Below are 17,220 nucleotides of genomic sequence, written 5' to 3'. Positions count from 1 at the left end.
TGCCTTGTGAGATTTTGGACTTGCATGGGCCTGTAGTCCCTTTGTTTTGACCAACTTCTTTCATTTGGAATAGATGTATTTACCCAATGGCCATATCCTCATTGTATCTGGGAAGTAAATGACTTGCTTTTCATTTTACAGGCTCATAGGCAGAAGGGACTTCACTTGTCTCAGATGAGACTTTGGATTTGGACTTTTGGGTTAATGCTTGAATGAGTGAAGACTTTGGGGACCATTGGAAGGGCATGATTATGTTTTAAAATGTGAAGACATAAGATTTGGAAGGGGTGAGGGGTGGAATGACATGGTTTGGCTCTGTGTTCTCACCCAAATCCCATCTTGAATTATAATTCCCATAATCCCCATGTGTCCTAAGAGGGACCCACCAGTGGGAGGTAATTGAATCATGGGGGCAGTTACCCTCATGCCACTCTCATTATAGTGAGTGTGTTCTCATGACATCTGATAGTTTTATAAGGGTTTCTTGGCCACTTCACTCTGCACTTCTCCTTGCTGCTGCCATGTGAAGAAGGAAGTGTTTGCATCCCCTTCTACCATGATTGTAAGTTTCTTGAGGCCTACCCAGCCCTGAGTAACTGTGTCAATTAAACCTCTTTCATTTATAAATTACCCAGTCTTGGGCGGTTCTTTATAGCAGTGTGAGAATGAACTAATACAACCTCTTTCACAGTGAAGCATTATATTTAGAAATCTATGATATCCACTAGATTTTCAGAACCATATCATATATCTCATATATATGAGATTGCTCTAATTCTGTTAGGATACTGTAGGATATTAAAAGAAGACCTTTATATTTTTATAAAAAGGAATATGTTGATTAATTGATAAAATGAAAAATAAGATTTCATTTTTGTGAATTTATGCAATAAATGACTATGAAATGTACAGTTTGTTTGTCATTACTATTTAAAAATTTTTTATTTCTCCATGCTGAAAAAAGAGTAAGATTATAAATTGTAACAAAATTTTCCAGTCTTTAAAACTACTTTAGATCTTTAAAATTCAATGATTAAAATTTTGGAGTTTTAGTCTTTAGAAAAGACTAAATCTTGTGTATACTGTTATCAAAAAATCGGGGGAGGAAATTCTGGTCAAAATTTATTTTCAGTGTATTGTGTCTTAGAATATTTTTCTCCCAGCACAATTAATTCTATTGAGAAAATTACTTTTCTTTTTACTCTAGAATTTGAATAACGTAAGTTTATAGAGTGTAGTCTCTCTTCTAAGCACATTTTAATTGCCATTTTTGTTTTAATTTTATTATTTTAATATCAGGGGCTAAATAGAATTTATTTTTCAGAGGAACCTGCCACAAAATATGCTGTGTACTTTATTTCAAGGCTAACCAAATTCCATGGCTAGATTTATGCAAAGTCGACACTATGCTAGGCACCTAAGATTCTGAGGGACATACAGTCTAGTGGGAAGGCATACTGTAAGCAAATGATGTAATTACAACACAATGCAGTGGGCTAAATAATAGGAGAAGGAGCAACTATACTATAAGAGGCCAGAGGAAGGAGCTGATTAACTATTGCCTAAGGGACTCAGGAGAAACTTTACGAGGGAATTACATTAGCAAAGGATTTTGGAGAATAATGAGGAGTAGAAGCAGTTTTCCAGGTGGAAATAAAAGATACCTAGTGTTGCAGACAGGGAGTACAGCATACACAAATAATTGAAAAAAAGAATCGTCTTTAGAATTTTTGCTTTGTATGGAAAGCAATAAATGACAAAGCTGGTATGTGTGTTGCAGTCTTGTGAGGAGCACTAAATAACAAAGAATGAATTTCAAATTTGTATCCTACTGTAGTCCAAAGTTTCCCAGCTCTTTGTGATTCTAAGAGTTTTCTGCTATTGTCTTCTTAAAAATACAGATCTCCAGACCATTCTGTTGGAGCTTATTATTTGCTTAACACTTTAGAGAACCTAGATTTGAAATTATGTGATTTTGAAAGAGAGGGGAATCAATGTTTCATTTGCTTTATACAATAATTCATCAAAATGTATAGAAAGTTGAAATTCTGAAACTATTAAGCTGAAAGGCATAGAATCCAATGCAGGTGGTAAATGGCAAGGGTTTGAACTAAGCCACAGCTGGAAAAGTAGAAAATTGATCAGCTTTTGGAAGGTGGACCTGATTGGCATGCTGAATTATTGGTGAGAAAGAAAATGTAAACTATAACTCTGAGATTTTGAAATGGATACACTGCAAATTGATGAGGCTTTGTAGCTAAAATAGAAAATCAGAACACCAGGTTTGGAAAATCAGTGTAGGAATAGTGAGTTGGAGAACATTAATCTATGAATGATTATGCTAAATCAAACCCAAGAGGATGTCTGGATTTAACAGAAGTGTTCACTTCTGAAAAAGCTGAGTAGGAAATGTTCCTCAGTAGGCATTGTAATGAATGGTAAAGAAAAATAAGAGACTAATGCTTTTAAAGTCATGTCTGATTCAAAAGAAAAATCTTTCAACCATTTACTGCATATATTTTCCCATGGAGATAATTTTTAAAAGCTTTGGCTCACTTAGAAAAGAAATCCTGAGCCCTTTTTGTTATTACTTTAACTTGTCCAGTCTCTAAACCACAGAGATACCTCAGAGGTTCATTAGAAATTCCCAAATCTAGAAAGAGGAAGGTCCCAATAAAAACAAATGAACCAAACCAGATCCTTTAGGGGTTGAATTTTGAAGTTTTCACTTCCTGATTTTAAGGAAGGGTCATATTTTAATGGCAGAATAATGTAGATTTTAAAACACCATAGTTAAAACAAAGAATCCCTTCCATGTCTGTCGCTAGATCTGGCATACACATGTATCAAATGTAATTCTAACACAAATTGTGAATGATACAAGTCTCATCCCTAACCAACAGGGAGACATTTTCTGGGTAACATTTTTACTTTTCCGTTGTAATTTGTTTTTCTATTATTTTACTGAATGTAGTCAATGACTCAGGTTACTATGTGCAAAAATCTTCCTTCTGTACTTCAATTAGATGAAGAAACAATCTTTTAGAAAAAGTTCTTCTCTACTTCTCAGCTGAGGTTCAATTATTAACTTTTTTTTTAAAACTAAGTCTCACTCTGTTGCCCAGGCTGAAGTGTGGTAGTGCCATCTCGGCTCACTGTAACCTCCGCCTCCAGGGTTCAAGTGATTCTCCTGCCTCAGCCTCCCAAGTAGCTGGGATTAAAGGCACACACCACCACACCTGGCTAATTTTTGAATTTTATTAGAGATGGGGTTTTGCCCTGTTGGTTAAGCTGGTCTCGACCTCCTGACCTCATGATTTGCCCACCTCAGCCTCCCAAAGGGCTGGGATTAAGGCGTGAGCCACTGTGCCTGGCCAATTATTAACTATTAAAAGTGGTACTTTGGCCGGACGTGATGGCTCATGCCTGTAATGCTAGCACTTTGGGAGGTCGAGGCGAGGAGATCACTTGAGGTCAGGGATTCAAAACCAGCCTGGTCATGATGATGAAACCCCGTCTCTACTAAAAATACAAAAAATTAGCGGGGCATGGTGGCATGCTCCTGTAATCCCAGCTGCTCAGGAGGCTGAGGCAGGAGAATCACTTGAATCCCGGAGGTAGAGGTTGCAGTGAGCTAAGATTGTGCCACTGCACTCCAGCCTGGGAGACAGAGCAAGACTCTTGTTTCCAAAAAACAAACAGGGTACTTTGCATGTCTCCGTCATACATCTCAACTAGTCATTGCATGTTGCTATTTCAAGAGGCTGTCATTGCGGTGGCCTGGACTTAGGGAAGAAAACACTGTGAACAAGTCAACACTTGGTTTCCAGAAAGTTATGTCTTCTTAGAGGAGAAATTGAAAAATACTTTTTTTTTTTTTTTTTGAGACAGAGTTTTGCTCTTGTTTTCCAGGCTGGAGTGCAATGGCATGCAATCTCTGCTCACTTGCAACCTCCATCTCCCGGGTTCAAGTGATTCTCCTGCCTCAGCCTCCCTAGTAGTTGGGATTGGAGGTGCCCGGCACTATGCCCAGCTAATTTTTTTTTTTGTATTTTTAGTAGAGTCGGGGTTTCGTCATGTTGGCCAGGCTGGTCTCGAACTCCTGATCACAAGTGATCCACCTGCCTCAGCCTCCCAAAGTGCTGGGATTACAGGTGCGAGCCGCTGAGCCTGGCCTGAAAAGCACTTCTATACCAGCTTTTATAAAACACATACTACTAGGTAACATAGGGTAAAAATATCTGTCTAGTCCTGTCATGACCAAAGAAGCATTTGAAAGAAGAATGGATTGAAAGCATCACGCATTTCCACTGTCACACAGTTAAGAGTTTCCTTAGTACTGGCGGTGTTTGGAAGTTTTCAACAATGCTGTGTAAGTCTGGAGGATGGTCAGCCGTGTGACTCAAAAGCCACCCCTCCTTCTTAGTCTTAACTATTTTTCTTCTTTATTTGCATTATTTTCTTTTCTTTTCTTTTCTTTTCTTTTCTTTTTTGAGACAGAGTCTCGCTCTGTTGCTCAGACTGGAGTACAGTGCCGCGATCTCAGCTCACTGCAAACTCCGCCTCCCGGGTTCAGGTCAGCCTCCGAGTAGGTGGGACTGCAGGCGCCTGACACCACACCCCGCTAATTTTTTGTATTTTTTGTATTTTTTTTTTTTTTTAAGAGACGGGATTTCACCGTGTTAGCCAGGACAGTCTCGATCTCCTGACCTTGTGATCCGCCTGCCTTGGCCTCCCAAAGTGCTGGGATTACAGGCGTGAGCCACCGCGCCCGGTCTACTTGTATTCTTTTAAGAAATATTTCATTTAAAATATAATCAGTGCCACTTTACAAAGTATATATGTCTCCTTGCTTTATGATTTTACACAGGGAACGTCTGTCAGCTGTACTCAGAATAGCAAACGTTGAAGATCAAATATTAATATTCTTTCTCTCTCTTAACTACCAATACAACAAAAATGTATTTTACATACCAGACATCACTTTAAATTTTCTAAGCATTATTACCTTTATACTGTTGTAAATTTTCTTTTTACCAGTTTCTTCATTTGTTTTTCTACAAAACTATTTGCTAACTTGCAACAATGCCTGCACCAGTTTCTCGGCATCCTATTCTGTCATCAACTTCTTTCTCTTAATAAGGGAATCGTTTCAATAATCTATCAATTAGGGTGTATAACAGGCAGAAAATTAAAAATCCGAACGGGTACGCTGGCTCACTCCTGTAATCCTAGCACTTAGGGAGGCTGAGGTGGGTGGATCACCTGAGGTCAAGCATTCGAGACCAGCCTTGCCAACATGGCGAAACCCTGTCTCTACTAGAAATATGAAAATTAGCTGGGTGTGGTGGTACGCATCTGTAATCCCAGCTACTTGGGAGGCTGAAACAGTAGAGTCTCTTGCACCCGGGAGGTGGAGGTGCAGTGAGCCGAGATTGCGCCATTGAACTCCAGCCTGGGCAACAAGAGTGAAACTCCATCTAAAAAAAAAAAAAAAAAAAAGAAAAAAAAATCCTAGGCTATCAGATCGTTTACTGGCAATTGCGATTTTAGCATATATACCAGCATTTTTGCTACAAAATCCCTGAGCTTTCTCTTCCTTCTTAATTTCACCTGTAGCTCCCAGCATTTTTCCAGTCTTAAGGAAGTTGAAATTTTTTTTTCCATTTTGCTTAACCATTAACCCCCATTCTCTCAAATTGCAAATTTTAAATTTTTATTTAAAAAAGAAAATAAATCTGTCGTACAGTGTACATTGCAATATCATGATTTTTGTACAGAAAAATACTGATGTAAAGAATTTCTATGAATTTGCAAATTAGTAATTTGAACAAATCACTCTCTGATATCTGAAAATTAATGAAAAGCATAATTTGTATCACCGTTTCTCATTAATATTCTAAATTGTGTTACAGCACATAAAGAATCGATAAATTATACCTCAAAACATGAATTAAAAAGTGTTCTGGCCGGGCGCGGTGGCTCACGCCTGTAATCCCAGCACTTTGGGAGGCCGAGGCGGTCGGATCACAAGGTCAGGAGATCGAGACCACGGTGAAACCCCGTCTCTACTAAAAATACAAAAAATTAGCCGGGCACGGTTGTGGGCGCCTGTAGTCCCAGCTACTCGGGAGGCTGAGGCAGGAGAATGGCGTGAACCCGGGAGGCGGAGCTTGCAGTGAGCTGAGATCCGGCCACTGCACTCCAGCATGGGCGACAGAGCGAGACTCCGTCTCAAAAAATAAAAATAAAAAAAAAATAAAAATAAAAAATAAAAAGTGTTCTGGAAAACTTTTTAAAAGCATTGATACAGTGGAGTGCTCATAGAATTTGTCTCTTTCTCCATTATGTTTTATTATGCCCACACTATTTCTCAAGGGAAAGAAAAACAATTCCTATTAATTATTTATTAATATTAAAATATTGATGAGTATTACCTAAAAGTACCGGGCTTCCAGCTGGTGTACTGAGTTGAACTTTGCTGAAATGCAGCCAGCATAAGGGGCGTGTATTAAAAGAGCAGAACAAATGACTTAATAGGGGTCCAAAAGCAGCAATCAGAAAAGGTTCATTTAACATAGTGATGGCACAAGCTTCAAGCAATTGCCTCTACTTAAGTAAGTGTGGAATTACAAAAGGCTATTTATTACAGTCCAACAGAGTCCTGCAGCTTGCTCAAAGAGCTTTGAAGAAATTCAAGTTATAAAGTCCTGCTCAGTGCAGAAGCAGTAAAATTTGGACAGACCCCCAAAACAGCCTGCAAAGCTTTCATTAAAAAGTTAATACAATCCTCATCACAATTGTTCTTTCAAATCAATTATTTTCTCTCTTTTCTTTTTTTAAAGGAGAGATGCTGTACTTGGTTATTTTCAACACTTCTTTGAAAATGAATTTTAACCACGAGGAAAAAATGGAAGTTTCATGGTGGTATCAAATTAAATGTAGGACCTCATGTGTTCCAACATCAAGCTTCTTGAAATGCTCTTGAAACTGACATTAAATGTGACTCCATTAATGGACTTACTTCAGCAGAAAAATTACTAGGATTTCCTCATTGTAGGAAATGCAAAATTTGAGTCCAAAGACATTGGGGCTGCAATTTTTTTATTAGTGATTGGATAATGAACTGATTTTTCTAAGTATTGAAGTATGTAAAAATAGAATATTTTTTTTAAAATCCACGTCTATTTATTTGTAATTCAGCAATACATTTGTATATATTGAATATGTTTATGAAGCTTCAACTAAAATATAAGAAAAATAACTTACCTTTTGCTTAGAATCAACTTTAGAGAACAAATCACAGGGTTGTGGGGGTGAAACCAATTTAGGGACTAAAATAGAGGATTATTGAATAGATGAATTGACAATGAAAGGTAAATGATATTAATTTATATGAAAAGATACTAATTTCTAGTGGGAGCAAAATGTTAATAAGAAAATGAATTTACTTTTTCATCAGAAAAGCAACACCTACATTTTTTCCTTGGCAGAAGATTAAGTCAGGCAAAGTGTGGTCGTTCATGCCTGTAATCCTAGCACTTTGGGAGGCCTAGTGGGGAGAATCACTTGAGCCCAGGAGTTCAAGATCAGCCTGGGCAACGTGACAAAACTTTGTCTCTACAGATAATAAAAAAAATTAGCTGATTGTGGTGGCACAAGCCTGTAGTCTCAGCTACTTGGGAGGCTAAGCCAGAAGGATTGCTTTAGCCTGGGAGCGGGAGGCTGCAGTAAGCCAAGATCACATCACTACACTCTAGCCTGGGCAACAAGGGCAAAACCCTGTCTTAAAAAAAGAAAAAAATAAAACAAAAGATTAAGTCATCATTCCTAGGCCAATCCATGTTTCAATTAGAAGGAGTTCCTATGACCTCACAAGTAATACAACCCAGTGGATGGGAAATATCGCAGTAGATTCTATTTTTTCGTGTACAGTTTTCTTGGAAGTGGCACAAGGCAACCGTAATGAAAGTTTCTATTATAGGTGAAGAATAAAAATGAAAAGTGTTTATAGATAGGAAAGTTTGAACGAGAGGTCGGATGCAAAAGTCATCATGTGATAATCATAGAAATGTCAACAAATTCGAAACTTCTGCTAACTTGTGGGAAATACAAATATATGAGGTTCTTACAGCCCTTGATTTGAGAAAAATCTATATAAAAATAAGTTATTTAACAATGAAAACAATTCAACAGTTAATGTATCTAAAGATTCCTGAGTTTTCGTTTGTTGTGTGTTTGTAGTTTATTTTGCTTCATTCCATTAAGACATTTCGATTGGTGAGTGAACCAAGATTGAGATTTGAAAGCAGAAGTACTTTGATGATAGGATGCATTTTTCCTTTTAATGGAAGGGCTTGAAGAAGGAAATCACTTAAAATATATTTAATCTTCAGTTAGAAATGAATTTGACCCTATGATATCTGATCCAAACAGATGGGGTTTTTATTCATATTCCATACTTTCGATAATGCTTAGCAAAACATAGCAAATATAGAATCACCATCAAATAAGACATTTCAAAACATGTCTAGGTAATTGTAAAACACATATAGCAGTCATTTCCTTGGTACCTCTCATTAAATATTTTTTTAAGAAATAAAAATGTAAAACAGAAGATTGTTGTTTCCTTTTCTTTGTAGTCAAGAGATGTTTGTCAGAAGTCAAGACCTACTGTAATATGTCCTAAATCATATCTATTTTACAATACACTAAATGTTATTATTACCTATGGATACCATGGGACTCCTTGTGCATAATGGATTCCAGTCCTCTTGCAGAGCTGCATATGAAAATGTTATCAATGAGCTGAAGAATCTGGCATTAATAACTTTGCAACATTATAACAAATAGGTAGTCCTGATGTTTTGTTCTTTTTTTAATATATCAAATATATTTCATTGCTTACATTATAGTAGCAGATTGAAAACATCTGCTCACTTGCCACTAGTCCACCAGCAGCAGAGAATCTCAGCTCATTTTCCCTAGGCCTGCATGTACCAGGGCTATAATCCAGCTGTTGAGCCTGGATATGGGGCCAGATTAATACTCAAGAGCCTTGGAAATGGAAATCGTGCTTTCTTGCCAAAAATTGGAATGATGATAGATTCCATTTGCATGTTCCCTTCTCTCTCTGTTCTTATTTGCCAGCCTTTCCAACCCATTAATTTGCTTCCTTCCACCTTCCCCTCCCATCTTCTCTTTACAGCTCCATCACCTGTCCTGACGATTAAGAAAGATCGGACCTCCAGAAATAGCATCTCTTTGTCCTGGCAAGAACCTGAACATCCTAATGGGATCATATTGGACTACGAGGTCAAATACTATGAAAAGGTGGGGAAACAATGTTTCAAGCTTGGGCTGTGTAGGAAAGAAGCTGTTTCCTCATGAGCTGTGCTCTTGGAAAGAAACCAGTGACATTGCTGGTAAATGGCAGAGCGCTGTTGAGAACTGTGGCCATGTGACCCCTTTGATTTATTGGTAGAGGAAGGTTTAGAAAGAATCTTGTTGAATACCCCATATTCTAGAGCAATAAGCAACATCAAAGATGCCACTGCCAACTTAATCCAGTTAGTTATGGCAATAGCATGACATTTGTATCCTTTTACACCAAGACCCCTCCTCTACCAACTATTTTATTGTGATTTCTTAGTCTATTTGTGAACTGTTTTTTTAGTTCATTACCTCAAGCATCATATCCTGACCTTCAAATTGACATGCATTTCATTCAATACAAATAGAAACATTGTGCTAGTGACAAAAATATTGTATTGTTTAACTGATGATGAAAAGCTTCTTGACCCTGTAGAAGGAAATTTAGAAGGTTGGGGTTGGATGGATAAATTTGCCTGACATAAAGTTGTGGCTTGGTAATGCAATTATTTTAAAAAAATAGGCACATGGTTATTTTTACCCCAAATTTAAAAATTATTAAAAAAGAGGTACGCAGTTATTTTGCCCTGAGTGGAGTGGTGAGTATTCCATCATTCTAAATGACTCATTTTTTTTTCTGTTTGTAAATCATAGTAAAGTTTAAAGGCAAGACGTGTTTAAACCTTAGCATCGCAGCTAGTTAGTTTCACAGCTACAAAGTGACGACTACATATTAGTGTATCTACTTCAGTTTATAAAGTGTGTTAAAGTGAATTAAATGCAAATTGTGCATTTATACAGCAGTTTATATTTACAGAGCAATTTCTGTGGACATTACTTAAGTTTGAGCTGTATAACAACCTTATGGAAGTAGAAAAGTAAGTTGTTTAACAATTAAGAATACTGAGATTGACGTTATATGGATTTCCGACGGCCTCACTGCTAATAAATATTAGATCTCTGTTTTGGATCGTGGCAGCCATGAGTCCTCCTTTAGTATGTTTTCCCCTATATCAGGTACCTTTGTCTACATGAGAATACATCCTGATGAGAATTATTGGCATAATCAACTGTGCAAAAATGCATAATGTAAAAACATTGTTTTGCATTATGTAGTTATTTCCTTGCTTGAAGTTAATGTATTTCTCTAGTATAATGTCGTTTTTTTCGTAGTCTGTCTGTAAGAGAGACTAGAGTATGTCTTTTTCATTAAAAGAAATTGATGCCAAATAAACTTTATTGTTCCAAAATTGTAGTAGAAATAAGTTTTCTCTTAACTTTGAGTCCTCTACTGTGGTAAAATCAAATGCTCATATGATTGTGATCTATTTTCAGAAGTATGACAAGATAGAATGGGGAAATATAATAATTCATGTTCATAAATGATGCCACAAAATTTTTAAAAATCAGTTATATGCCACAGTTCAAACTACATTTCAGAACTGGGAGAAGAATGTTAGGTAACATTTAGATCTATGAGATTAAAATCAAATTTTAATTGTATACATCCGTACCTTTCACAAACATGAAAAGTGTTCTGCCTTGTTTCAAACTCCTTCAACAAACACAACAAGCAGCACTACTTTTTTTTTTTTTTTTTTTTTTTTTTTTTTTTTTTTTTTTTTTTTTGAGGCGGAATTTCACTCTTGTTGCCCTGGTTGAAATGTGATGGCAAAATCTCAACTCACCACAACCTCCGCCTCCCAGGTTCAAGCAATTCTCCTGCCTCAGCCTCCCAAGTAGCTGGGATTACAGGCATGTGCCAACATGCCCCACTAATTTTGTATTTTTAGTAGAGATGAGGTTTCTCCATGTTGGTCAAGCTAGTCTCAAACTCCTGACCTCAGGTGATCTGCCCACCTTGGCTTCCCAAAGTGCTGGGATTACAGGCGTGAGCCACCACCCCTGGAAATTACTTTGAAACAATATTAACCAATGCAGGAGAAAATGGTTGAATCTATTGATTATTCCCTAAGTATTTTTGATACATACATACCTGTAATATTATTTAAAATATATTCCTATAAATACATATTTGCATCATATATACCTAAATTTAAAAATTAATTCCAAATATTTATAGTATGCTTGGTAATACTGAGAAAGTGTCTCTAGTATTTAAACTCCACAAGGTCTAGCTTTCTTTTTTTTTTTTTTTTTTTTTTTTTGAGACGGAGTCTCACTCTGTCGCCCAGGCTGGAGTGCAGTGGCCGGATCTCAGCTCACTGCAAGCTCCGCCTCCCGGGTTCACGCCATTCTCCTGCCTCAGCCTCCCGAGTAGCTGGGACTACAGGCGCCCGCCACCTCGCCCGGCTAGTTTTTTGTACTTTTTAGTAGAGACGGGGTTTCACCGTGTTAGCCAGGATGGTCTCGATCTCCTGACCTCGTGATCCGCCCGTCTCGGCCTCCCAAAGTGCTGGGATTACAGGCTTGAGCCACCGCGCCCGGCCAGGTCTAGCTTTCTTGATTGGTTATTCCGCTGATGGTGATGAACACTATATGTAATGTATGCTGTGTTTTCTGTACTATTCAATCTCATCTTGGTTGAGGATATACAGTGTTTCGTATTACCTACTCTACGTCCTACCCTAGGTGCAGGGACATTGTACCATTGCTTGAAATCAGGTTCCCCATAGGAGCTCTGTGCATAATAATATATGTGAAAGAAAAAACGTAATTCTGGATAAATTCAATATTTGTAAACGAGACTTGACACAAAGAGACCACTAAAATGTGGTGTGGTGTGAATCTAATGTACAATGTGAATCTCCTAGAGATCCTTTTTGAGAAATATTTCTAGCCTTTGATCTGGAGATTTTTGCCTCTACCAAACCATAGTGACTTAGATTAAATACAGCACAAATACAGTTATGCTAAAAATAATGTAGAGCTACATATAAAACCTTGACTTTTTATGTTTAATATTTTAAGGTTGATAAAAAAATATTCTACTCCAGAATCAATAGAGCATTCCTATTAGGTTCCATTCAAAGGGATATTTTCTTCTTTGTAAGTTTGTAATTGGAATTAGATTTAAGCTTTCTCTCAGCCTTGACTTTGAAGAGAACATATCTTTCCTCACATATTTACTGATTAGTTAGAATAAAGCTAAATTTTTCCTGCTTTATATGCAGGGCAGAAATAATAATATTCATATTAGGAAATTCTGTAAATATTTTTTTCTTTTAGAAATGCCTATGTTGGGCCAGGCATGGTGGTTCACGCCTGTTATCCCAGCACTTTGGGCAGCTGAGGCGGGCAGATCACCTGAGGTCAGGAGTTCAAGACCGGCCTGGCCAACATGGCGAAACCTCATCTCTACTAAAAATACAAAGATTAGCTGGGAGTGATGGCATGCACCTGTAGTCTCAGCTACTCGGGAGGCTGAGGCAGGAGAATCTCTTGAACTTGGGAGGCAGAGGTTTCAGTGAGCTGAGATCACGCCACTGCACTCCAGCCTGGCGACAGAGCAAGACTTTGTCTCTCTCTCTCTCTCTCTCTCTCTCTCACACACACACACACACACACACCCCAAGCCTATGTTGCCTTTGGAGAATAAAATAATTGCAATAATCGATATGACTTTTTAAATCCATCCCATGATCTGTGTTAAAATATAAAAGAATCAGGTTTGAGTGGTTCACTGTTTATCGTTTTATAGCATTATGAAGATTTGATTTTAACATGATTTTTTTTCTGACCTCAAAGCAGGAACAAGAGACAAGTTATACCATTCTGAGGGCAAGAGGCACAAATGTTACCATCAGTAGCCTCAAGCCTGACACTACATATGTATTCCAAATCCGAGCCCGAACAGCTGCTGGATATGGGACGAACAGCCGCAAGTTTGAGTTCGAAACTAGTCCAGACTGTATGTATTATTTCAATGTAGTCTAGAGGAGGGGGCAGGGGGGTCTTGCAAAAGATGTCTGATCATTTATTCTCACTGTCTCTAAGTTTTAACCAAATGTGATACATTTAAGGTATATTGCTTGGGACATTGCAATTTGCAGAGCCCTGTGTCTGTATACAGTATTTGTGTTTGTGTGGGTGTACATTTTGTGTTTCCTTTTTTCCTGCATATTCTAATGCCTGAAATGCTTCTGTTTTGTTGTTAGGCATAAATTGCTTTTGAGGAACATTATTTAATATATTAATGCACTTCCAGTTCCTGTCATTTCAGATATTCCAGGTTCATTGCATGATTCAATGAGCTACAAAAAAGAAACTTGCTGATCCATGAGAATCTTAATTTTATTTTAATCCTTAACACATTCAACAGCATATTACAGAGAGAATAAGGATTTTCTAAAATGTGTTTTATCACTTCTTGCACATTCACAAGTAATTTGAATAGCCTGTTCCTTTAACCCCAAATTTGGCTAAAATTGGCCTAAAACTGGCAAACATTTTCCCAGTAACTTTTCTTTTTTTCAAATGAATTTTCTTCATACTTAAAAGAGCCCTTTGCTAAAATACAATTTTCAAAAAGGTAAAATTATGTCTATGGCACTAATATAAAATGAGTGCAAGTTAATGATTTTACTTAACTCATTAATTAATGAGCAGATTAGCAAGAGATTTAAACCTGTTCTAAGAAAAACTTGAACAGATACATAATTATGTGTATGTGTTTGTGTGTGTGTGTGTGTGTGTGTGTGTGTGTGTTTAGGCAATCATAATATGTTAAAATGTGCTAATATATCCCAAACTGGTTAATATCCAATGAGGGTAATAAATGTAATGATCGAGGTCATCTTTCTTACAGGGCACAAACCAGTTGTCTTTCTAGCAAATAAGTGTTATTTCAATTGTTAAAGGAAAAAGGATATATATCACTATCAGTTTTCTACAACTTAAATTCACTCTTGTAAAATAGCCTAGAAAGATGAGCAAAGATGTACACCCTTTAGAAACAGATTACCCAGGAACGGTCTGACAATCTTCTGACCATTCCCATTTCCCATTCTTCCCTGACATCTGTATTTCCCATTTTCTAGATAGTTTGTTCCTGACAAAAAATCTCATTGTTATTGGTATATTTTTGTGTTCAAATTTGATACTGGATAAAAACTTTCAGGACTGGCCTAAAAATATAAAAATCATTCTAGTTATATAGTATTTACTCCATCAGGTTTACTCATGTTAGAGTACCTATTTTATGGCGCACTTTCTGTCAGACAATTAGAAATGCTGCTTACAATAAGGAGCTGTAAATTCCACCAGGTATTGAGATGCTAATGTTTTTAGAAATCATCCACTTACAGCTGAACCATGACAATTCTACTCAAAGGAGACCTGCCATCCTCAAATACATAAATCTATTCCTAAAGACCTCTTTTAATCCTCACAATAAAATGTGTGTGGAGAAATCACCCTCAGAGGATATTAGAAACAAAACATGAAATATGATGGAAATGCAAGTGCCAACAAGGTTTAAAACAAATTAAAAACTTAGATGGCTCAATAATAAAATGTAAGTGTAACTTAACATTAGTAACATTAGTACTTCTAAGACTTTTTGCAAATGTTAAGTGGTACAAAGAAAGTTTCTCCTTTTGAAATGATTACAGATTAACTTTTCTCAAAATCTTTTTTTTTTTTTTTTGAGACAAAGTCCTGCTCTGTTGCCCAGGCTGGAGTGCAATAGCATGATCTCAGCTCACTGCAACCTCTGCCTCTTGGATTGAAGCAATTCTCCTGTCTCAGCGTCCCGAGTGGCTGGGACTACAGGCTCACGTTCCCACATCCAGCTAATTTTTTTGTATTTTTAGTAGAGATGGGGTTTCACCATATTGGTCAGGCTGGTCTCGAACTCCTGACCTCAGCGTGATCCACCCACCTCGGCCTTCCAAAGTGCTGGGACTTAAATGAATCTTTGAAATAACAGCAATAACAAAATCTATATTTGATTTATCAAGAGAGATCGGAAATCATAGAAGTAGTAAAAGCAAATATTTATTGTGTCCTGTGGTAGAAATCAACATATTATGAGGTGAATGCTCAGATCACTATTAGATAAACATTTTTTATGCATATTTGGGAACATCCCTCTAATCTTACATGCTCTTAGTTAACACTTAACCCTCTCTGATAAGTAAATTTGCAAAAACAATATATTTTAAAATTCTAATATAATTCCAGATTTACCACAGATATTGCTGTGGTAGCATTTATGAAATATGATGGAATATTTCTTGAGGTTTAGGAAATATCTCATTTGAAAACTGCAGGGCCATAGGATTTTTGCCAAGTAAGTTTTGTATTAGCAATTCTTCCATTGATTGAAAGAGAGAAGAGGAAAAAAGGGTGGAAAAAATGAGTTTTTTTCCCCCTCCTCATTTATTTAAAAACTGTGAGTTACACATTTTAATTTTTTTTTACAAAAGTAAATTTACTTTTGCTTTTTCACCATAATGTTTTAAATAAATTTGAGAAATTTTATTGAAATAAATAAATTTAAATAAAAATGTAATTTTTAAATAAATTTGAAATAAAAATAAGAAAAAAATGCCTTTTGTCTTAAGAGGTAAAAGAAAATTTTTTTTTGTCTCACTCTATTGTTTTTTTAAAATCAAAATGACATATTCCTAAATACTCTAAGTGTTTAATAAGAATCTTATTTGTTATATGTTGATTTTTTTAAAAAAATAGACGTAAGATTTATGTTTGTATTTAACAGTTTGCTTTTTCCCTCTAGTTTTAATTTTTTATTTTATTTATGTATTTATTTATTCTTTTTGAGACTGAGTCTTGCTCTGTCGCCCAGGCGAGAGTGCAGTGGTGAGATCTCAGCTTACTACAAAATCTGCCTCCCTGGTTCAAGAGATTCTGTAGCTGGGATTCAGGTGTGTGCCACAACACCAGCTAATTTTGATAGTTTTAGTAGAAACGGGGTTTCACCATGTTGGCCAGGCTGATCTTGAACTCCTGACCTCAAGTAATCCAACTGCCTCAGCCTCCAAAAGTGCTGGGATTACAGGCGTGAGGCACAGCGCCTGGCCAGTTTTAATTTTTTAGTTACATAATGTCTCATTCCTGACATGTATGCATATGTTTTGGTAGAACACAATGTATTTTGAGCTGGAATTTAGATAACATTTTCTGCACTTTGTAAGGAAGAGATGCAGACAGAGTAGAGCACATATATTTTTCTAAGTGCTTTAAAATATCTTATTTTTAGATGTCAGTACTTTATATTTATTATCATCTTCATTTTACAGATGAGGAAACTGAGGCAAAGAGAGGTTAAGGAAGTTTTCCAAAGTCACACAATTGGCAAGGGATATGCCGATTCCAGAATCCTTGTTTCTACATGACAGTATATAAAGCAGTATGATAAACATTTCATTTGATTCTGTTCTATAAGCTATTCAGATACTATTATATCATTTTATACATGATCTAAGATACACATTTTATGTGTTTTTTTCTGAGTTTGCATATCTAGTTAGTGGAGCAACAAACCTAGAATCTCCAGGTTTTGAAGTCTTGAATCAGTGCAATTATTGCACATGAAGAAGAAAAATACTGAACTAAGACCCATGGAAAGCTTGGAGTATAAAAGAGTAAAAGGATTTTCCTAGCATGAAGTTAGCTTCCACCAATACGAGAAGTACAGACATTAAGGCATGTTTGGAAGAGCAGATAGTCCAACTCTTTGGAAACCCTCAGTGGGGAAAAACCAAAGCTGTGGTGTGTGCTTCGTGCACAAGAAAACCAGGGACAAAGTGAGAGTTAAGAGCAAACACATTAGAGCAGATGAGCATTATTACAGTGAGCTTCACAAGTCATTTCAAGTCTGCATGTCTCAGTTTTGCTATCTGGAAATTGGGAAGCATCATGAGA

At 36.7% G+C, this 17,220-nt stretch overlaps 1 protein-coding gene across 5 annotated transcripts in view; it reads left to right on the top strand.

Moving 5' to 3' along the window:
• EPHA3 (EPH receptor A3) overlaps positions 1-17,220 on the top strand; it is a 359,434-nt gene that overhangs the window by 269,554 nt on the left and 72,660 nt on the right. For 3 of the 5 annotated variants that reach the window (XM_005548386.4, XM_065539288.2, XM_074033787.1), the window contains 2 exons: positions 9,209-9,333; positions 13,081-13,243. In XM_005548386.4, coding sequence (XP_005548443.3) covers positions 9,209-9,333; positions 13,081-13,243 — 288 coding nt within the window. The remainder of the gene's footprint in view (positions 1-9,208; positions 9,334-13,080; positions 13,244-17,220) is intronic. The other 2 variants (XM_005548387.5, XM_065539289.2) reach the window with 1 other exon arrangement.

This window comes from Macaca fascicularis, chromosome 2 (assembly GCF_037993035.2).
Source record: "Macaca fascicularis isolate 582-1 chromosome 2, T2T-MFA8v1.1".
Taxonomy (NCBI): domain Eukaryota; kingdom Metazoa; phylum Chordata; class Mammalia; order Primates; family Cercopithecidae; genus Macaca; species Macaca fascicularis.
The sequence above is the reverse complement of the archived record's forward strand: the minus strand, read 5'-3'. Positions and strand labels throughout refer to the sequence as shown.